Source organism: Fistularia commersonii, chromosome 31 (assembly GCF_037954325.1).
Source record: "Fistularia commersonii isolate RoL2024-O1a breed Wild chromosome 31, RoL_Fcom_v1.0, whole genome shotgun sequence".
Classification (NCBI taxonomy): Eukaryota; Metazoa; Chordata; class Actinopteri; order Syngnathiformes; family Fistulariidae; genus Fistularia; species Fistularia commersonii.
The window spans coordinates 11,978,535-12,000,406 of NC_141314.1; the positions used below are offsets into that span (position 1 = coordinate 11,978,535).

The following is a 21,872-nucleotide window of genomic DNA, read 5'->3' on the forward strand; positions in this document are numbered from 1 at the left end:
GTCTGGTGCAGAAGATGGATAGAGATGAAGAGTAGCGGCGGAGGGCCAACTGTCCTCCAGCTGTCCTTCAGCTGACCTTCAGCTGTTCTTCAGCTGTCCTTCAGCTGACCTTTTGCTGCAGCAGTAGCTCCACGCTCTCACCGCGTGTCTCCAGAGTCCCAGCCGTGTTCTTCTGAACCATGAGCAGCTCGGGCCCGTCCTCCCGGGCAGCCATCTTGCATCACTTGCAGGACTGAAACCACCAAATGGCAACGTTCTCAAGATGATCCTCCGTTGTTCTAGAAAGGCCTGGAGGACCTGCGATGAAACTCATGATGAACTAACAGGTCCGTCCGTCCGTGTGCCCGCCAGCCTACAGGTGCGACATCATGAAGGTGGGAGTGCTCAGGTGTCGGGAGGAACCTCCAAAGCTGCTTCAGGGCAACAAGTTTCAGGAGAGAAGCTTCCAGATCAAGGAGCACAAACTGCTGCTGCTCAAAGACAAGAAGGTGACGACGGCGCTCCCCTCGGGCCGAGTGAAGGAAGGCACCGACACCGTGTCACCGTTGGGCTTTGTGTCCTCAGAGCATCAGGCCTGAGAAGGAATGGCCTCTGAAGACCATGAAGATCTACATCGGCATCCGCAGGAAGCTGAAGGCCCCCGGCAGGTACGAGAAGAACCAGGTCACATCGGGTGAAGGTCCGCCTCGTGATGATAGCAATGACCTTCTATGTTTCAGATGGGGCTTCACTGTGATGTCAGACAAGCACCAGCTGTGAGTCTCACGCACGCACGCACGCGCACGCGCACGCGCACGCGCAGCAGTGTATAACGTCGTGCGTTCTTCTCAGGTTCCTGTGCTGCTCCAGTGAGTCGGACCTGTGGGACTGGATCACCAGCTTCCTGAAAGCTCAGGTCGGCTGGTTACCGCGGCAACCGGGCGACGGCGTCCCGATTGGACCGTTATTGATCGTTTGTCGCCCGTTGCAGAACGATGACCCGGGCCCGCCCGTCCTGCGGCGCCACTCGTCCTCGGACCTGTCCAAGCAGAAGTTCGGCACCATGCCGCTGGTGCCCATCAGAGGAGACGAGAGCAACAGCAGCATGCTGTCGGCCAATCAGACGCTGGTCAGCCGAGTGTTCCGGGGTCACGTGACCCCTCGGGCCCGAGCGGACCGCAACGCTGTGTTATCGTCCCCGCCGGGCTCAGATGTTCACTATGACAGGAGAAGTACCTGATGTAGTCCGGGCGTAGCTTACAGAGCAGCTTTGGCTCAGAGCTAGAATACGAAGTCGCTCAAACACGGTGGAGATCTCAGCCTCGTGTAGATGCGACCGAGGAGAACACCTGCGTGCTGCGTAGACATGAATTTGAAGGCAGAGACGACAGAGAAGTCGCAAACGTGTTCACGTAGCAGCGCAGCTCCCCGCTCCGGGTGTCATCTTCTCGGACGCTCCGGGCGGGAAACGTGTCAAACTCGGGTCGAAGGTCAAGGATAGCAGATGCTAGGAAGTTCTAGAATGGCCCTCGGCCAGAGTGACCTCTGACCTCACGGTCGGACCTGAGCTCTTCCTCCTATCCGTGTGTGTGGACCGTTGCGGAGGTAGTCCTCTGCTCCCAGGCAGGGTTCCCTCCTCCTGTCTGAAGGGAACCCTGCCGCCGGTCCTTCAAGGTCCGCCGGATGTTTCGCGCTGTTTGTCATGTGAAGTCATGATCTGAACACTTGTCACTGTTTGGCATTTGCGATGTGTTTCCATGGCAACGTGAGTGACGGAATCACCTTTGTTCTGCAGAGGAAGCTCCACGACAGACGGACCCTCTCCATGTACTTTGTGAGTCTCCCGTCTTCTGCGTTCGCTTCTTCCGGCCTCCATCATCCTTCTCATGCTTTGCATCCGCCCTCCAGCCCATGAAAGTGCAGCCGGATTCCTTCGAGGAGCGCCCCGAGTCCCCCGAGACCCCCGAGACCGCCGAGACCCTCGAGACCGCCGAGTCCCCCGAGACCGCCGACACCCTCGAGTCCCTGGAGTCCCCGGAGCCGCTCTACGAGGAAGTCGGCGACTTCGGCCTGCAGGTCCTCAAGTCTCTGGAGACCAGCTTCCTGTCCAGCAGCGCCTCCGAGACCCAGGAGGTCCGGGACCCCCTGCCGCTCAGACTGGTTACTATGGAAACCTCCCATGAACCCATCCGGGCCGGCGGCGGGGACCCCGAGCCGGGAGGTCAGAGGTCACCGCAGGGCGGCTGCACGTCGTCCCGGGAGCTTCTGCTGCAGGAGTTGTCCTCTGCCTTCGGCAGGAGGACGCCGCCGCCCAGGGAGGACCTGGACGGCCAGACGCCCTACGACGTCTGACAGACCCGACGGCCCGAGGACAGACCAGGTAGAATTCCACCCGGGTGACTGACGGCTCCGCTCCTTCCACCGTCAGATACTTTGGCCAGTAATACCTCACGCTTTACCTGTAAAACACCTGGAGATGAATTAGCTTCTGAGGCAGAAGGCGGTCCTGGCTAGAATACTGCCGGTCTGCTCCTTCTCGGGTGATGAAGTTTTAAAAAGGGAAAGAGGAGGATCTGTTGGTCTCAAGCTTTTATCTTCAGAATAAAAACACAAACCAAAGTTAACGAAGCACATCTTCTGACCGACACCTACGAGCTTCGACGTGGAAACAAACACTTAGAAAATACAGAACAAGAACGTATTCTAAGAGACGCCATTTACAGCAAAGTCCGGAGGCGGGAATCCAGAAGGCAACCAGGTGACCAGAGACATTCGGACCCTCGGAGCGGAGGAGACCCTCCTTTCCCCCTTTTAAAAATGAATATTGCATTTTTACAAATAAAGAGGATCAAATGAGGTCGATCAAAAGTTCTTGTGACCGTGGTCCGTGATCTTAGGCCCCGCCCACTTTGATTGGCACCTGCAGAGGGAGGCCTTTGATTGGATGCAATGATAATTATCAATCGGCAAGCGAAGGAAAAACAGGCGACAGGAAGCGCACGGTTGCAAGATGAGGTCACTTCCTGCAGAGCGGGGGGGGGTCTGAAGATTAGTGTTGTCCGTCTCACTTTGGCTTCTAACAAACTCAATATTGCACAAACTATTTACACCCGGACGCCCGCAGGAGAACCTCCCCCCCCCCCCCCCCCGAAGCTGGCTTCACTTCCTGTATGGTCCCGGAGCTCCACACCTTCTGTCCAAGGTCAAGGTGATCTCTCTGCGGTGGGGCGTCCGGGGCAGAGTTCCTGTGGAAAGCTCTAACCCCGCACGGGTTCGGGATCCGGAGGGGGGCCCGCAGAGGCTCCTGAACCAGGACCTCCTCGTCAAACCACTTCTAGAGACCTGATCGGGCGGGCGGGGTCAAAGTTCACCGTGTCGTCTAAAAGCATCTATACACGATTGTCGGTGGCCAATCGGGCTCTCCGGGTCTTTCCAAGAAAAACAGTCCAGATGTTTATACACCGTATATGTACACACACACACACACACACACACACACACACACACACAAAGACACAATTAGCTCCACCAGCTGAGTGGACACTAAGATGATGGTGTCTCACCAAAGACAACGTTCTCCTCAAGCCCCCACCCCAGTGTTCTCAGAGTAGATGTGCTTCTCATCACATCTTCATCCACTGAAACATCCAATGGACCTCAACGGGGACCTTAGGAGGAAACCGATGGACAGAACGACTACACGGATAGATTGCAATGTTGCGTTTAGAGATCAAACCAATATTAGCACGTTAGCATGCTTAGTCTGCTGGGACGGAGCGGGTGGAGACACGAGTCAAAGTCCAAGCAGTGGAGCACGTAGTGTGAGAAGGTTCATGGAGTCGCAGTCTGAACACTGACGACAGACGCTGACTTCATCTAAGTCGCCATCTTGTCGCTAAGCTATCAATGAAGGTGGTGTTTGACGTTTTCTGTGGAAGTCACCAGTCTGAGGAAGCGTCGAAGGGACGTTCCTGTGCGATTCCAGAACATCCGCCTTCTAACCGAAGCTAAGGAGCGGACTCTACGGAGGAATCTGTCGCCACGGAAGCCGCTGTTCATTTCTGCCCTTTGCTGGCCTCCATGTAGTAGACGTTGACCAGGTGGCGGTTCAGGTGGCGTCGATACTCCACCTCCAAGGGGAAGGTCCGGTCACAGAAGATGCACCTGTGACTCTTCAGCTCCGTCGGCGTGGGGATTTCTTCCGTCGGCGTTTCGGGATCGTTGGCCATCTTCCCCGAACCTGCGCCATTTCCATTGAGGCCGGAGTCATCGCTGCCTTCGGAGGCGCTGTCGCTGATGTCGCTTCCTCCTTCGTGGCTGCTGTGGATCCCCTCATCTTCCTCACCTTCACCGGGTTTGGCAAACCTGGGAGGAGGATCGTGCTTGACTGGAGAGGGCGTGTCTTTTCTGGAACTACAGCCGGACGGATCACCTTGGTCCTGGGTGGAGGTGGACTGAGTCCCGTCACGTGACTCGCCCATGTCCTCGGAGGGTTTGTCCTGAGGGTCACGTGACTCGTCCATGTTCTCGGAGGATTTGTCCTGAGGGTCACGTGACTCGTCCATGTCCTCGGAGGATTTGTCCAGCAGCGGCAGGATCGCGGGACTTTCTGGATCCCGGTTCATTGCTGGACAGTCTCCATGTGTCTCTAGAGCTTCCGGCGCGTGTGCTGGACCGGATGTACCTTTGTCAGCAGCAGGTTCTTGTCCTGTTGACTTCCTGTTGGACTTCCTGCTCTTCCTCTGCTTGGCGGCCGAAGACGGACGCTTGGCAGATGATGCGGGCTCTTCATCTGAGGTTGCTTTTGGGAGCGACTTGTCTCCTCCAGACTTCAAGCGTCGGGTCTTGGAAAGCTTCTCGGAACTTGTGGACAGATCCAGAGCTTCTGCTGCCTTCCTCTTCGTACCCTTGACTCTTACCGTCTTTTCCTGGGACACCGGGTCTAGAGCAGCTGGTTTCTGAGGCGCCTCCTCGGGCACGGACTTCTTGGATCCCGACTTTCTCGGTTTGGCCTTCGCTTCCCGTTTCTCCTCGGCCGGGTCCCGTTCAGGTTTCTTCTGGTCCTTCAGCTCTGGCTCAGCGTGGTCTCTCTCCGCTGGATCTGAGACTGGCGGCTTCTTCACTCGTCTCTTCGCCTTGTTCTCGGCCAAGGGGGTCGACTCCGTCGGGATGTTCTCGTTCATCTTCTCGGTCTTCTTCTGTCTGGTCGTGACCTTTTTCTCGGACTCCGCCTTGTCCTTCCCCTTGAGAGGTTTCTCCGAGGAGCCACCGGACTTCCTGGGAGGCTCCTCCGGGGTTTGGTTGGCAGCCGGTTGGCTGCTCCCAGACTTACTGCTCCTTCTTACCGTCAGATTGATGGGAGCCGCTTGTTTGTCGCCGGGCTCGAAGTCCTTGTCCCCGTTGTCCATGTCCAGGTCCTCGTCAGGGTCGGAGGACGTTTCTACCTTGCCGGCCTTGGACGGTCCGTCTGCGCCCTCGGGGCCGGGCTTCTTGACCCGCAGCTTGACCTTGGACACGTCCACGGTGACGTTGCAGCCCGAGTGGCGGGACTTGATGTGATACTGTAGGTTGCACTTCTTGGAGGCAGCGTACTTGCAGAGCGGGCAAAGGAACTGCCGGGGGTTCAGGTGGAGCTCCACGTGCTTCTTGAAGTTGCTGCGGTCGGCGGTCTTGTACTCGCAGTAGAGACAGGCTAGCGGTTTGGGGCCGTTGTGGACCTGACGGGCGTGGCGGGTCACCTCGTGCTGGTTGGCGGCCAGGTAGTTGCAGCTCTCACACTTGAAGGGACGTTCACCTGCAGAAGGTGGACAGGTCAGGAGGCAGAAGGTCTACTGCAGGCGAGTCCCATTTGTCTTTAAGAACCAACAGCTCTGAATAATCTGTGACACAGTCAGCAAACGGTTCCACACAAAGGATAAGCTGAGGACACACCGCAGAAGGTCCGGGCTGGCCTTCAGGGTCTGACTTTAACTGAGAACCGGCAGGTCTCTTAGGGAAGGACAAGTGCGCGGCGGTCACGATTTAAAAGGGTTCCTATTTAGACGAGATTTTCGGGAGCCAAATCTGAGGATGTCATGGTGGTTCCGACGTCTCCATGCCAAACTCCTGATTCATGAGGTTTTCCTGGTCTTACAGATCAGACCGGAAAGGTAACAACGGTAAAAACACAGGTGGCCATAAGCTGCATGGGACCTCTGCGGGCCAGGGACCGGATCATCGAAAACAGACCCATTTCCGAACGGGTTCTCTCTGTGTGAAACCAGCTGCTGGTCATCAGACGAACGGGACCGCGCCTGCTTCGCTAACAGGCTCCGCCCTATTCCATTTAGGGAACCAACCGGAAGCACTTTGTCCAGGAAACACCTTCTCCTTCAGAACTCTGGTTCCAATTCAACACTACTCATTTAGTCACTTTGGAGGTCGTTCCTCTGACCCTGTCCGATCAGGCGACCTACTAATTGACAAAACAGCAAAGCCACATCTGGTCCTCTAACAACCACAGGACCAGGACATGTCAGGTGAGACAGATGTCTTCTGGACACGTGTTCAGATTGGTCTACGGACAGGATGACATCACACAAAGGAAGAGACACGTGTGAGGAAACGTTACCGTGGTGATCCATCGACTGCTTCGGGAACAAAAGACAGTCATGATGAGTGAAAGAAAAATCAGTTAGCCAATCAATCATTCGGTGATCGAACCAACCAATGGTACTTCTCCGGCGAGGCCCTGCAGCGGCTGTCTGCTTCAGTCTTCTGCGGCAGTCCAGCCCAGCTCCTGTCCCCTATCTACGGCGTGATGGTTGACCTTCCACTCCTTGGGCGGCAGCTCTTTTATTAAGAAACGCCACACGTTTCAAGCCTGACTTCCCGTTTTAGACCGAAGGCCGCGTGACGTACTGCAATCTTCTCACGGTCGTCTTCAAAGCGGCGCAGTAGAAAACGAGGGTGATGGAATGTGACTAGCTCCTCCTACAACCCGGGTCACGTGATCTCAACAGACGGTCACGGAGGTGGAACTCACCCGAGTGAGTCCTCATGTGGCGCGTCAGGTGGGTCTTCTGGGAGCTGGAGTAGTCGCAGTATGGACACTGAAAAGGACGCACACCTGAGGAGACACACACACTTAATACAGTACAAGTGCGCTGCTGTTGAACGTGTCTGTCATACAAGGTCTCTGTTCCACCTGTGTGTGTGTGTGTGTGTGTGTGTGTGTGTCACCTGTGTGTGTGCGGACATGCTGGATGTAGTTGCTCTTGCGGTCAGAGAAGTATGAGCAGTGCCTGCAGGCGTGCAGCTTGCTGGGGAAGTGGTTCCTCAGGTGTTTCCTCCAGTGGTACTGGCTGACGGTGGTGTACGGGCACAGCGTGCAGCGGAACACCCTGGGGGTTGGAGGTGTGAGAGCCGGCCTTCCTGACACACCTGGGCGGGCGGGGGGGCGGGGGTCTTACCTGTGGTCGTCGCCCTCCTTGCTGTGGTGCTTCAGATGGGCGATGTAATGGTCGTAGCGGTTGGTGTTGTAGCCGCAGCGCTCGCAACGGATCAGCCCCTTGCTGTCGGCGGCCGCCGCCTCTCCGTCGCCGCCGGGCGGCGCCTGGGACTCGTCGGCCTCTGCATCTTTCACTCGGCTGCGTCCCTCCACGCGGTTCACCACCATCATCTTGCTGACGGCGTGCGAGCGTAGGTGCTCCACGAACTCCTGCTCGTTCTGAGCCTGGAAGTGACATGGCTTGCAATGGAAGGGCTTCTTCTTCTTCGTGCCTTCAGACGTCGCCGTTGCTGCCGCCGCCGCCGCCGCCGGAGGGGCTTCTTTGCATTTGTTCGCTAGTGGCGGTGCTGCGGGGCTGGGCGGGGGGCAGGGCCGGGGCCGGGGCCGGGGCGGGGGCGGGGACCGCCGCGACAGATCTTCGGCCTTTTCCCCGTCGGCTCCTGCAGCCACGGCCTGGACAGACGGAGCGGGAGACTCCGGATACTCGATTATGCACACCTCCCGCTGGTTCTGGTCGTCGTAGCTGTACCTGGACACACACACACACATGCCCCAGCGGTTGAGGCGCAGCGGCGACCTGATGATGTAACAGGACCGGGCTATTTCCTGACCTGATGACGTTCTCGTCCTCGCTGTCGGAGTAGTGGCTGGCCACCGTCTTCAGTTCCATCATTTCCTTCTCATCCGCCACGCTGCCGTCGCAGTTACCGCTGCCCTCGGCGGCCGTCACCGCCGCCACGTTGGCGAGCATCACCAGTTGAGGGGCGGCCATGTTCCTTGGCAGGTCGCTCAAGCTCTGGTTGTCGTCCATCATGGAAACGCCAACAGGAAACATTTCCATGGAGAACACGGTCTGAGCGGCCATGTTGAAATCCTGAAGGAACAACACATTCATCTCATCCAGCTGTTGGTCTCAGGAGGTTCTCGGTCATTCGGGTCACAGAGAGAAACATACAGGTGTTTTCCTAAACTGGTTTTTAGACACGTTTTAATTTAATCGTTCCCGATGCTGAGAAGATGCTTGGAGGAACATCCTCTCATAACCACCTATCATCTGTTCTCCGGACACACTGAGTCACCTGGGGTGTCAGGCTCTGAATCCCCCCCCACACACACACACACCTCCCATTAACCAAAATAATCGAGAGGGGTGTCCTTGAAACCCAACAATTGTGGCTGGATTGCCGAACCTGTCCAAGTGTAGTTGAACCCCTACCTGCTCCCCTGGAGCTACTCGGGCTCATTCATGACGGTTCAATGCATAGAAACAAGGTCCCGCGAGGGGTTATTTCTTTTTTGAAAATAAAGGCAAACTGGAGTTACTACACATGGGGCCTGGCATTAGCGGTCAGTGGACAAGTAATGGATGAGTAACACACACACACACGCACACATGCACACACACACGGACACACACACGGACACGGACACGGACACGGACACGGACACGAACACGAACACGAACACAGTACCCTGGCTGAGGGAAGTCCCAAGAAGTGGGAAATACGCAACGCCTGATTTATTAAAATCTGATGCAAAACATGTCTGCAGGTTTGGGGTGTGTTTCCAATCCCTCTAGGTCCTGACGATTAAGATGGACGAGTGTATACGACTCAGCAGAGCTGCCGCAGGCCCTGGACGGAGCAGAGAACATCCATGGAGGAGTCGAGACAAAGGCACTTCAATGAACGGCAGCATTCGGCCTGCCGTGCGCGCGCGCACACACACACACACACACGCGCACACACACACACACACACACACACACACACACACACACACACACACACACACACACACCAGCAGCCGATATATTAACCCTTGTTCATGTGGTTACCATTGTTTGCAAGAAAAGTCCAGAAACATCATAAAAAAATCTGTGAAGCATCGCATTTAATAAATCAGTGTGTTTCACCTAGAGCCCAAATCAGGTGACAGTGTCAGAGGTCAAAGGTCAGGCCTACCTGTGCCTCTGAGCATGCTCAGTAGAGTTTGTGCTTTCAAACACCCTCGGCTTGGGGCCTTAAATGTCCCGCTAACTTTCACCTCCTCCTGTCCTGCCCTCCGACCCCATCGCACCTCCAGGCCCGGGCTTTCCTCAGCACACCGGACGGCGAGGAGCCCCGGGAGGAGGGGGGCGGCGGGAGGACAGCGGGAGGACAGCGGGGGAACAGCGGGGAAACAGCGGGGAAACAGTGGGGAGGACAGCGGGGAGGACAGCGGGGAGGACAGCGGGTCCGAGGACCGAGGCGGTGGGTCCGAGCCGCGCCGCCGCCATTTTGGAACAGCACCACGGCCAGTCGACAGCGACGTGAAGGCGTCACGCCGCGGAGGAAAACTAAAGCGAACAAAAGTTGACTAAACCAAAACAAAGTAAACTTAAGTCAAGCAAATGTTACTAAAGTGAAGAGAACCGACGCCGGTTTCCGCGGAGCCCCGGAGGAGGAGGTCTGTCTCCGGAGGAGAACATCTGCTTTGGAGCCTCTTCGACAAAAACAACTTGTAGTTTCCAGACCGGCGGCGGGAGGAGGCGCGTCTCCGCCACAAAAGTCACCGTTTAATCGGATTAAGACGGGGGTTTACCGGCCGCCGGAGAGCCGGCCGAAGCGGCGGCGCGGCGGAGCCGTGATTCACCGCCCATTTTACCGCTTCGCCAAACTTTAGAGTGCGGAAGACGCGGGTCGGTCGGCGGGGCTCGGAGAGGCAGGAGCCCGGGGGTCGGCGGAGAAGCGTCGGCGGCCCTGCCCGGCCCGGCCCGGCCCGACTCGGCCCGGGCGCCCGAGAGGCAGCCTTGGGGGCGGAGTGTTAGCCATGGTCCTGATCAGCCCCGGACAGCGCCTTCTTCTCCGACCCGCCGCCTCCATTTTCCGACGAACTACCACCAACTTTCCGGCGGCTCCGCGCCGTCGGACCCCCGGGCCCGGCTTCCCCTCCGGCCCCCGCGGGGCTCCGGTGCGCCGGGAACACTCACCGTGTCGCGGCTCCGGACTTCCGCGGGGTTTTCGGCGTTTTCCTGCGGCTCCGCGGCTTCGACGAACAGCAGGAAGAAAAAGTGAAGTGGGAGAAGTTTCCGCACATTCCTCCACACGCTGACGTCAGCGAGCGGCCGCGGGGGCCGCCGGGAGATGGAGTTTGTGTCCGCGGAGGGCGGAGGCACCGAACTCTGCCTCGGACGGGCGCTCTCCGCTCCACCTGCCGTGTGAACGTCTTCACCGCGCCGACACACCTGGCAGTCGTGTGGATGCCATTTCGCAGCGTCTTTCGACGAGATTACATTCGACTGTACTGTCCTTACACGTACGCAAGTACACGCCGATGGAACGCTGTTTAGCATCGAAACAGAAGTGCAAAAAAATCAGCGGGTGCAGAAATGAGAGATTCATTGACAGTATGAGACGACACATGATGTCGATAATACACGGGTAATTTGCAGACTGGGTACTAAATACATATTGTACAGACGGATAGGTGTATTCAACGAGGTAGACTCTAGGCGGGAAGTCGGCATTATTTACGAGAGCAACTGTACAGATGACAAGTGCAAATTATGCCGTACAAAAATACAGCTGAAATGGACATTAAGTAGAGCACAAATAAATAGAGACAGTACATACACATTAAGAAAGCGCACTTCAATAATTGCATTATCATTCAATAAGCTCTAATCCTTCAACAAGTGGATATTTGAATCCAATGGCAGTGCCTTTATCCGATGACTCAACACTTTAACTTGACAGTTTAGCTCGATAACTGAGGGACCTGACATAAAAAGTTCACATTTAACTCGTTTTAGAGTTTAGAGTAAGTTTTCTTTCCATAAAAATACGCTGTATGTATGTATGTATTAGGTTACAGTCATTTGGCAAACGCTTTATGCATGTAAGTACGTACGTATGTATGTATGTATGTATGTATGTATGTATGGATACATACATATATGTACGGATGTGCCTGTGTGTATGTATGTAATATATACATATTTTACAAACATACAAACAATGTCTGTGCGGATGGATGTTTTGCTTGTACTCGGTGAATAAAGGAGCCCTGTTGTTTGTGGGGCGGAAGTGCGGAGAGTACACTCTGTACGGCTCTCTGATCTGGAGCGGTCGATGACTGTCGAGGGCGGCGTGCTGCTCCGCGATCGCCTCCGGTCAGAGTCTTCGGCCGGTGATCCACCGGAGGACTCGGTCGGAGTCCCGCGGAGGTTTACCCGGTCCGCGGAGCGGCGAGCCCGGGGCGCTCGGGTGTCGTCGGTTTGGCTCCGGGGAAGCCGCGCCCCCTGCCCCCGTAGCGAGCGCCGGGGACGGAAGAAGCACCCCGGAAACGACGGGAGCCTTCAAAATAAAAGTAACGCCTCTCGTCTCAGAGTGGGCTCTGCCATGTCGAAAGCCATTTTAGTGAGTGGAATAAAACGACACAATAAATCAGATGCGTGTCCGCCCTGGCGGCAGAGAAAGGCCACCGGCAAACCGATGACCGAATCCTTCTTTCCTTTGCGGTTTCAGTTGTGGGCGCAGCTTCGCTTTTATTGCGAAGTTTCCGACCGGAAGCTGTGCCGGTTCTTTCGCTAACCTGACGTGTACTGTAACCAGCAACAGTTGGAGGCTTCGACCGAAACTTTGTCGACTTTCTCGGCGTCCTCTCCTCGGTTCGCCGTCGCTCCGGGGCCGCGGCTCTTTTCTTCGGCCTGTGTTACCCGGAGTTTCCTCCCTGGACGCCGCTCTGAAACGGCCCCCGGTGGCCTCTCTCCGCTTCTCCGTAGCGGCGGGAGCCCGTTCACGGGACGCTAAGCGTCCGGACGGAAGCTAACCGCGCTACGCTAATCGCCGCCCGGCCGTGAGCGCGTCTCCCCCGGCCGACGCGTCGTTCTTCCGCGGAGCTGCCCGGCGGCCCGGCGGCCCGGCCCTACTCACCCAGACCGCGGGCGGAATGGAGCCGAGGAGCCGCAGCTAGCAGCGCCTCGCCCGGAACACAAGCCCGACAAGCCGTTTAAAGTCGACAGCCGGCGGAACTCGCGAGGCTCCGGGCTCGGCGGGCAGGATGGCCGCGGACTCCGTCAGTTTCAACTTCCTCCATCGGACATGCAAGCTGGTGGTTCTGCTGTGCTTTCTCCACATCTCCGTCACCGTCGTGTTCTACGTCCGATCCCTGGACATCCGCTTCGCCTTCGTCCAGAACCAGCAGTCCCGGAGCAGCAAGGAGACCGGGCCGCCCCCCGCCCCCGAGCCCAAGGAGGGCCGCGGGACCCCGGGGCCCGGCCCGGTGGAGCCGGGCAGGACCATCGACCAGCCCCAGAAGGAGCCGGACGCCACGGAGGAGCAGCTCCCCGGATGCCCCGATGTGTCTCCCCTGCTCGGTGAGAGAACCTCTCCGCGCCGCCCGGTGGTTTCAAGTCGGTCACACTGAACCTCTGAAAGGGACCTGAGTGTACCTGATTTTTCAGACAAATTTGGGCAAAAACAGGAAAAGTGAAGCGATTTCCCCTGTTTGATTGACAGCGGTTAGATGGCTACGACCGTTTCGGCAGTTGATGCGCGTGCGTGCGTGCGTGTGATTAACAACTGAAGGTGTTCCTCCGGTGTGACGAGAGACCTGTCCTGGAAGTTTAGGGTTACAAGTCTTCACCCCTTATGGGCGTATCAGCAGAAGCACCAACCCCTGCTGGCCCCACCTGGGCCGACCAACACCGCCAAGACTTCCTGCAGGCAGGTTCCCCTGGGAACGGAGAAAGCTGAGCTGTTCAGACCGACGGGTGAATCTGTCTTTGTCTGGCACTGGTCCGTCACTGGTCCGTCACTGGTCCTTCACGGGTCCGTCACTGGTCCTCCACGGGTCCGTCACTGGTCCGTCACTGGTCCTTCATTGGTCCTTCACGGGTCCTGCTCCTGGTTTGCATATATTTGACCAGGATCACTTGATGCAAACGAGCGCGAGCCGAGAGATGGCCAAGTCAGAGGAGGAACATCTCGCGGCTTGGCGCTCGACAACACGCTCCTCACTTTTCTTCTGAGAGAGAAACTTTCCCTGAGTAAGTTCGGGGGCCGATGTTCTTCTTTGTCTCCTCCCGGGCGTCAAAATACAATTTGATTTCATAAACCTGGTCCCGTCAAAGACCAACCTTGCGGTCATGTCAAAGTCCTCCGGGGTCCGGAGGGCGGCGCGTTGTCTCGGGGCGCTGTGGCGTCACATGGTCAGTGACATCATCAGCATGTTGCCGGCGAATACGGTCATGTGCCTCCTTTGTCGCCACGTGTGGCGGGCAGTTCTGGGTTGTCATGGTAACCCTTAATCCACAGCGTCTGTGTACGGACGGGATAGAACTTCAGGGATCCCGTGTAGCCGCTCCAGACGAAGCCTGTCGGAGCCCCCTGCAGCTGGACGCCGTGATGGCTCTTTGACGTCGCCGCTGGAGGCCTTGATCGGTATCTTTGTCCCGGCGAACAAGGAAAACTTTTTTCAGTTCCACAACACAGATGTGTGTGTGTGTGTGTGTGTGTGTGTGTGTGTGTGTGTGTGCGCGGGTTGGGGGGCGTCTGTGTGTTATTGACAGCCCAATCAGCCAATAGAAGCATAGATACCGCCAGCCGCTGTCTGAGGCGGATTGGTTGGCGGACGAGAAAAGCGCCGAGTCTGCCGGAGATCACAAGACCTGGGTTCAGTGACCCCCCATCTGCTCGGCTGTCTTTGATGGCGCCGGGCGTTTGTGCCAGTGGCGCCTGGTGTTTCCTCAGCTGTGACCCGGTCGCCGCGGGTCCTCGGCCCGGCCGGCAGGAATGTCCGCCGCGGGACAGGAAGCCCCACGGCCGCTCCGACACGCTCGCCGTCCGCCGTCGCTGCGGGGCCTCCGCAGCGAGACCGCTCTGTCCCGGTATTTTCTCACAACTTCATGAACGTCTTCCTTGTGAGTTCCATCTCCTGATGTTTTCCTCATGTTTCAAGTCAGAACTTGACTTGTTAAATTGGGCGGAAGCGGGGGGGCGGCCAAAGACGCTAACCTGATAACTGATCAAGAGGTTGCCTGGCAGAGATGGGGGGGGGGGGGCACTTAATCATTTGCCTGATCACCGTTGAAAACCTCCAGGTTCTCCTGCTGCGGCTCCTCCACCCTGGATGCCCTCACACTCTGAGCAGCAATCTCCACAGAGAGCGTACAGAGAGGCAGCGCGTGAGGAGGAAACACACCTCCGAGCAGATTTTCCCGTAAACCTGTAAAACCCAGAGAACTTGCCGAGTCGTCCGGCCCATCGCCCCAACGGGGTTGCAGCGCCGCCTCCCCCGGGGTCGGACCCGGCACCCGAGCACGGTCAGCAGACTCTGGTGTCTCGGAGAACGTCCTCTCCGACACGCCGGTTCTCTGTGACCCACATCCGCCGTTGTTTGTGCGTCCGGTGCTGTGTAGAAATTTCATGACGGCCTTTTTGCGGCACCGTGCTGTGACGAGCCGCCCACAGGAGGAGGCATTGTGAAGGAATGGAAAACTATACTGGTCTGCCGGAGCTGAGTCATGCTGGAAGTGTGTGTGTGTGCGTGGGTGTGTAAGCATACGCACCCATGCGTGTGTGTTTGCGACCCCTGTGGGTGGGTGGAGTTTGGCGCCCAGGTGAAAATCTGTCATGTTGACAGCCCGTGCAGGCTCCTGCTGTCCTTGATGGACTTCCTGTTACGCTGAGAATCCATGTTCTCCAGGTCGGGGGGAGCAGAGGTCCTGTCGGCTCGGGGTCGGAGGCCTCAGGACTAGATGATGATGATGAGATGAGAACAACTTTATTTATCCCGAAGGAAATTGTTGTGCCAGAGTTTCAAGTAAAAACCATAACAGTAATAGATAATAGTAGAAAGGAGGAAGAATAAGAATACAATAACTGTTAACAGTAACTACAAAGATTGAAGATTCCCTGCGGCTGAGGGAAGAGGAATTAAAAAGTCTGATAGCCTCAGGTAGGAAAGACGCTCTGTGGACGGAAAGAGCTGCACTGTGGCGCTCAGTGCAGCTCCTTGGTGGTATCGGTCTACGACTGAAAGAGCTCTGACTACTAGTCAGGTGTGGCCTCGGAAGGTGACCGTGGTTGTGCTGGCTCTGAGACCGGAGGGCCCGAACCTCGTTGGGGCTGTAGCCTGGGAATGGTTGGAGGTGAGGAGTTAGAAGCTGTCCTGGTCCTTCTACTCTGTGGGAGTGGACTTTGTCCACTTCCTGCCGGTGAGACGGTTCGTGAGGTCTTGCGGGTCAGGTGTTGCGAGCGAGCCAGTCGTCGTCGTCTGTCCCCGCAGGCCAGCGTCGGCGGGCAGAAGGTGTAGCTGTTCAGGGAAGCCGGCGGTGCCGGTTCCTGCCTCAGGAGCGAGCCGTTAGGTTAACCCCAGCGCTCGGTGCTCGGATCTGGTCCGGGGGGAGGAGGGAGCGCGAGACGGAGCGGGACCCGGGCCGGGGGTCTAACCGGAGTCGTCCTCTCTCCTCAGTGGGACCTCTGCGGGTGGAGTTCAACATGCAGGTCAACCTGGAGCAGGTGAGCAAGGACAACCCCGACGTGCGGCCGGGCGGACGCTTCAAGCCGTCCACCTGTAAGGCGGTCCAGAAGGTGGCCATCATCATCCCCTTCCGCAACCGACACGAGCACCTCAAGTACTGGCTCTACTACCTGCATCCCATCCTGCAGCGGCAGCAGCTGGACTACGGGGTCTACGTCATCAACCAGGTACCGTGGCGTCTCTGCAGGGACGTCACTCTGGGATCCGGGTCTGACCGGGCTTCCGCTTAGTTCCCAGCAGACACTGGGAGAGCAACACATCAGTCCTAGGAATCCTTCTTGGACCACACACACACACACACACACACAGATTAAAGGTAAACAGCAGTGACATGAACACACACACACACACTCAGAAGGGTCACATTGTTCTGTCTGAGTCACACTAACCTGGGCACGCCTCCTGGAGATGAAAGGGATAATAAGTGTAAAAGGTTAAAGTCCACAAGGTGGTTTGTAGAGCTGGGAAGAGGAAGTCCTAGCCTGGGCGTGCCATAGATCCTGGAAGGGATCAGAGAAGGAGTGGTCTCGGGCCGCGACCTAGTCCAGGAACCGGTTCCACCGGTTCCTCTGCATGTCATCTTCATGCCCCGCCCTGGAAAGGTTCAGGTCAGGTGACCTCCCGGGATCTCCGGGCCCTTTGGAATTCGGTGTTTTTGAGACGGTCTGAGAGAAGGTTGCCAAAGGCAGCTCAGACTTTAGCCAGGTGATGTGTGAAGATGTGAAACCTGGGCCAGGTCTGCTCCGGTGGATTTCTGAGAGTCCAGGATCTGCCGGTGGAGCAGCTCAGTGTGCGTCGCCGCCGCCGTGGCGATCCGCTCGATCGATCGATTCAGTCGTTATTCGATCGATCCCAATCCCTCGGAGAGATGTTCACGCGGTCTGGAGGAGGCGGGGCTAGGAGAGGCTGAGCGGTGCTCCTCAGACGGGTCCACTCCTGAGCTCGGGCCGTAATGACCAACTCAATCCCTCACCCTCGTCCACGCCACTCGTCCCTGAGGTCTCCACCTCCCGGTCAGACTCTGTGGCACCTCGTCCGTGTTCGTTTCATTCACGACCGCTCATGTGACGGGCCCGGCGCCGCCCGGTGGTCCAGTGATGCAACGACCTTCTGGACGGGTCTTCCTCGAGGGGCCGGACGACCTCCAGATGCAGGAGGACCTTTGGTTTGATTACACATTCATAGTTCTGGCTCCGTTCTGGAGGTTCTGTCGGTCCCGCCTGCTCCACGTCTTTGCGGTTGGAGGACCTGGAGCATCCGGTCTTCACGAGGCTGGAGTCGACTCGCCGCCGCAGCTTCTTCTGCTCTGCTCGATGTTTGTGACTCACCTGTTCTCTCTCTCTCCCTCCTGTTTCCGCCCTGCCTGTCAGGCCTGTCTGACCAATGGCTGAGGCCCTGAGCGCCGCCGACACGCCCCCTGCTGGCCGCCGGGTAACTTCTGCCTTCCTGCTGCTTTCTTTTTTCCTGCTGACTCCTAAGATGACCTCTGACCCCTGAGGGCCCCCCTCTTCTGCACCGTCAGATACTTTATTTTGTCTTTTTTTCCCCTTTCTGAGTTTCTAGCTCCCCCCCTCGTGTTTGGAAGCTGGTTCCTCCTTAGAGGGGAAACAGCTACATCCTCTCCACTTACAGATGTGATGTTTCCTATTGTTTACCAGTGTAGTGTGTGTGTGTGTGTGTGTGTGTGTGTGTGTGTGTGTGTGTGTGTGTGTGTGTGTGTGTGTGTGTGTGTGTGCGCGCGCATGTTCAGACTTCACATACCCAGGGTGTGTGCAGCAGCAGGCTGCTGGGAAACCTGAGGAGGAATGTGGTGGAGGCGTGGCCTCGTCACCTGAGACGCCGCGACCTCATTCTGTCTCGGCAAACAAAGACGACGGCCATGTTGGAACATGTTCCCCCCCGACTGATTGGCTCAATGCAGCCTTTGTCACCAGAAGAAGAGAAGTGGAACGTGGCTCGGTGTCACACTTTGTCCCTTGACCGCCATGTCCAGTCTCTCGGAAGGAGTTTGTGTGTTTGTGTGTTTGTGTGTGTGTGTGTGTGTGTGTGAGAGTGTGAGGGTCAGAGAGAACAAGAGTTCATCCAAAGCGCTTCCGATTAGATGCCGGAGTTTGGTCGGCAGAAGGTGCTGCGAGCCGGAGCTCCAGCAGAAGCAGCTGATCCGCGAGACACGTCACCTCACCGCTGGAAGTTTCCCCTCCCTGGGACTATTATGGGATTATTGTGTCACTCGGACAAAGAGTTAGAGATCCAGTGAACTGGGATCCACAGTGGAGAACCTGTGTGTGCGTGTGTGCGTGTGTGCGTGTGTGCGTGTGTGCGTGTGCGTGTGTGTGTGTGTGTGTGTGTCTATTCATAGGTGTGTATTGATGGGCAGCGTGGATAGTAACAGTATCCTGACAGCTGGTGTGTGTGTGCGTGTGTGTTTTCCAGGAAGGGAACAACATCTTCAACCGGGCCAAGCTGCTGAACGTGGGCTACATGGAGGCTCTGAAGGAGTACGACTTCGAGTGCTTTGTCTTCAGTGACGTGGACCTGATCCCCATGAACGACAGGAACACCTACAAGTGCTTCAGCCAGCCCAGACACCTGTCCGTGTCCATGGACAAGTTTGGCTTTAGGTGAGGCTCTGGTGCATGCGTGCGCGCACACACAACACACAACACACACACACACACACACACACCAGCTGTCAGGACGCACGCACGCCCCCGGGCCATCAGTCTCACCTGAGCCCACACACACACTCAGACTGCCAGTCATAGAACAGGAGGTCACGTGGCCGTTCCACGGCTGGGATTCATTCTTCACAGCTCGCAGAGTAATTACATTTATTTCATCATGGAGTCCCAACCCCGCTAGAAGGTCTAGAAGACCACACATTCAAGGAGTTCATCTCCGTTCAAGGAGCCCCAAGCCAGTCTTTGCCTCTCCATCCAATGTTGGTGTGTGTGTGTGTAAGGATTTTGGTATTTCCGTGGATGGCAGAGGCTCAGACTTGAACTGGTTTTGTGTGTGTGTGTGTGTGTGTGTGTGCGTGTGTGCGTGTGTGCGCGCGTGTGTGTGTGTGTGTGTGTGTGTGTGTGTGTGTGCGCGTGTGTGTGCGTGTGTGTAGGTTGCCTTACAACCAGTACTTTGGGGGCGTGTCCTCCATGAGCAAACAGCAGTATCTGAAGATCAATGGCTTCCCCAACAACTACTGGGGTTGGGGCGGCGAGGACGACGACATCTACAACCGGTGGGCGCGCACACACACACACACAAGCACACACACACACACACACACGCAGCTGACTGGTTCCCTGACCTCTGACCTCTGTCCCAGGCTGTCATCTAAAGGGATGCACATCTCCAGGCCGACCGGCGAGGTGGGAAAGTGCCGCATGATCCGTCACGAGCGAGACAAGAAGAACGAGCCCAACCCTCAGAGGTAGGACCTCCCCATCCGAGTCGCTGGAGGGCGCGGCGGCCTCGGGGTCTGAGGCCGGAGTTGGATGAGAGCGTTTGCTTGCAGTTGAGATGTTGGTGTCCTTCAGGTTCAACCGCATCGCTCACACTTGGGAGACCATGAAGAAGGACGGCATCAACTCCCTGACCTACCGGGTGGTGAAGGTGGACAGGTTCCCGCTCTACACCATGATCACGGTGGACGTGGGGAAGCCCTGAGGACGGACGGCTTCCGACGGGACGCTTTCTCCTCGGCCGGACGAGCGCCGTCTTTAGGTTTTGCACAAACTGACCGCAAGGGTCAAAGACTTGACTGTGATTGGACGACGGCAACCAATGAGCTGCCGGCTTAATGCGAAAATCATTTGGAGACAATCAGGGATGGGGTGGAGCGGGGACGCCGGGACGCCGGGACGCCGGGACGGGGCTGACTAACAGGGAGGTTTAAATCTGTCCCGTGGTTACCATGGTTACTGCTTCCGTGTGGATCACAACTGAATTTCAGCCCTGACCCTTTGATGTGTGCGTGGGAGGGGGGGGCAAAAAGATCACCAAATCAATAATCGATCTGACCATCGATTTGATCTCAGAGCTGCTGGAACCAAAGACAAGGAAGACCTTATCGACATTGATAATCAATTAGCTTTAATCACTTTGTGTGTGTGTGTGTGTGCGCGTGTGTGTGTGTGTGTACGGGTGTGTACGGGTGTCACTTTCGTACGGTAAAGGTGACTTTTAGGACGTCCCATCAGACAGTGGACGTTTGACATGCAGTTTTATCTTCAGAGCAGGAAGTCCCACCAAACCCTCACAACCTGCACCGTTAAGAGAGCAGAACGTGGTCGCACCTCCTCAGCCTGCAGGACCTTCACCAGGAGCTCCTCAGAGCCGCCCTGCAGGACCTTCACCTGAAGCCGCGCAGACACAGGCCACAGCCACGAGATGGCGGACATGAAAGCGGACCGTTTCCAACAAGGTTCCATCTTCTCGGCAAGACGCGAGACAGATGTTGCAAATAGAGGCCAGCAGGGGGCGGGAAGAGGAGCTGAGGAAGATGGCTGCCGCTGGGAGGCGGGGCCTCCGATCATCTCCACGACAAGCCGCTAGGTCCGCACTTTTTTCCAGGCCCGGCCTTCTGGGTTTCGGGTCCACAGAACAGGAACCTCGGATCCTTCCTGCTCCACATTCAGCTTTGTGGAGACCAGAAGCGTCTCGCGGAGGTTTCCAAAGTAGTTAGAAAAGCCGTGAGGGATCGGGATCGTGAACGGGCTCGCCGGGTCGGGACGCAGCCGGACCGCAGACCGGCGCCATATTTGTAGTCCCGGCATTTGACCTTTCGCACAGTTTGAATTTTATTTACAAAAACTGTGAGTAAAAAACAGGAAGCGAGAGCGAGCCTGCAGCCGGTTACCCGTCGGAGGAAGCTCCACTTACTCCGAAGCTCTCGGGAGGAAGTGACATCATCCGCCTGGTGTCGGGCCGACCCTGAATGTTCTCACTTGAAGGCTCCTGACCCATCAGAGGCTGGGGGTCGGAGGGCCACGTCTCCTCTGCTGGAACCGCAACACAGTGCCTTAAGCCAGAGTAAGGTGACATGGCAGGGCCGTGTGCGCTTGTGTGTGTTTGTGTGTGTGTGTGCGCGCCTCCAGACCAAAACCTGAACAAATGTGCCTGAGATGTGCCTTAGATGCTCCTGTGGTCCTCTTGATTCTCCGGTTCTCCGGAAGGTAGTGGGTGGAGAATAAAAGTAATTTGTTTGAACCCTGTGGATGTCGGTGCTTTCAGGAGAGACGGGTGAAGGTTTACAGGAAGTGACCGTCTGATCAGATCTTCTGCAGCCCCCAAACGACCCGCAGTCACCCGCTGGACGGCCGTCACGGCGACGGCGGCCGAACGCCCGGCAGGACCGATGCCATCGGTCTGAGGACCCGACGCCGTCTGGTCCTCTGGTCTTCAGGCCCCCTGGTCTTCAGGTCCTCGACCATGAAGTCTGGCAGCGACTTTGGGCCAGAACCGCCCCCTTCGGTTGGAGAGCAGAGGCGCCACCAGGGGGCGCCATGATTCCGCCGAACACAACGAAGGAGGCTCCAGGTGGCGAGAACCTTCAGGACACGGCGAGGAGACTTCTCCTGATGACCTGCTGCCAGTGGATCTTCTCAGCAGGGGGCGCTATCCCACGCAAGAAGTGGACTTTTACAGCCAAAAGCAGGAGAAACTAAGTGAGAAGAACCAAACCAGGTCTGAACGTCTCCAGAGCTTTTTCTTGGAATAGTTCCTTGAAGTGTTTCAAGTAAGGTCTTGTCCACGGTTTGCTACGAGAAGATTCTGATAAGAAACGACCATGACCCGGAGGACTGAGAACCCTCCACCATCAACCTTTGATCTTACTAATCCATCGGCCGGTTATTGATCCTGACATCCCCGTCGGCGT

General features: G+C 56.9%; 3 protein-coding genes and 1 long non-coding RNA gene across 5 annotated transcripts in view; 2 read left to right on the forward strand and 2 right to left on the reverse strand.

The window, feature by feature from the left end:
* arap3 (ArfGAP with RhoGAP domain, ankyrin repeat and PH domain 3) overlaps positions 1-2,847 on the forward strand; it is a 20,891-nt gene extending 18,044 nt beyond the window's left edge. Inside the window, exons 31-37 of the mRNA XM_086178616.1 lie at positions 352-488; positions 565-647; positions 720-755; positions 832-895; positions 971-1,108; positions 1,775-1,813; positions 1,888-2,847. Coding sequence (XP_086034742.1) covers positions 352-488; positions 565-647; positions 720-755; positions 832-895; positions 971-1,108; positions 1,775-1,813; positions 1,888-2,331 — 941 coding nt within the window. The 3' untranslated portion in view covers positions 2,332-2,847. The remainder of the gene's footprint in view (positions 1-351; positions 489-564; positions 648-719; positions 756-831; positions 896-970; positions 1,109-1,774; positions 1,814-1,887) is intronic.
* rest (RE1-silencing transcription factor) lies at positions 2,556-10,907 on the reverse strand. Of its 2 annotated transcripts, none has more exons than XM_086178935.1 (6): positions 10,440-10,907; positions 8,080-8,342; positions 7,431-7,997; positions 7,201-7,361; positions 7,004-7,087; positions 2,556-5,773 (listed from the first exon to the last, which is right to left on the reverse strand). In XM_086178935.1, the coding sequence occupies exons 1-6, from the start codon at positions 10,800-10,802 to the stop codon at positions 4,035-4,037; spliced, it is 3,177 nt and encodes a 1,058-aa protein (XP_086035061.1). In that variant the 5' UTR covers positions 10,803-10,907; the 3' UTR covers positions 2,556-4,034. The 2 variants fall into 2 exon arrangements, with proteins under 2 accessions (XP_086035061.1, XP_086035062.1); XM_086178936.1 differs by lacking the exon at positions 10,440-10,907 and adding an exon at positions 8,941-9,044.
* A 1,167-nt stretch (positions 10,908-12,074) lies between these two features.
* Positions 12,075-21,202, forward strand: b4galt1l (DP-Gal:betaGlcNAc beta 1,4- galactosyltransferase, polypeptide 1, like). The gene is made up of 6 exons (XM_086178940.1): positions 12,075-12,827; positions 15,926-16,161; positions 18,428-18,615; positions 19,110-19,232; positions 19,320-19,424; positions 19,531-21,202. Exons 1-6 carry the CDS (start codon positions 12,512-12,514, stop codon positions 19,658-19,660), a joined length of 1,098 nt encoding a protein of 365 aa, XP_086035066.1. The 5' UTR covers positions 12,075-12,511; the 3' UTR covers positions 19,661-21,202.
* Positions 15,214-17,309, reverse strand: LOC147215916 (uncharacterized). Its single transcript, XR_015109251.1, has 3 exons — positions 16,384-17,309; positions 16,105-16,271; positions 15,214-16,025 (listed from the first exon to the last, which is right to left on the reverse strand). It is a non-coding gene; the product is annotated as an uncharacterized LOC147215916 (long non-coding RNA).
* Positions 21,203-21,872: the final 670 nt, after the last annotated feature.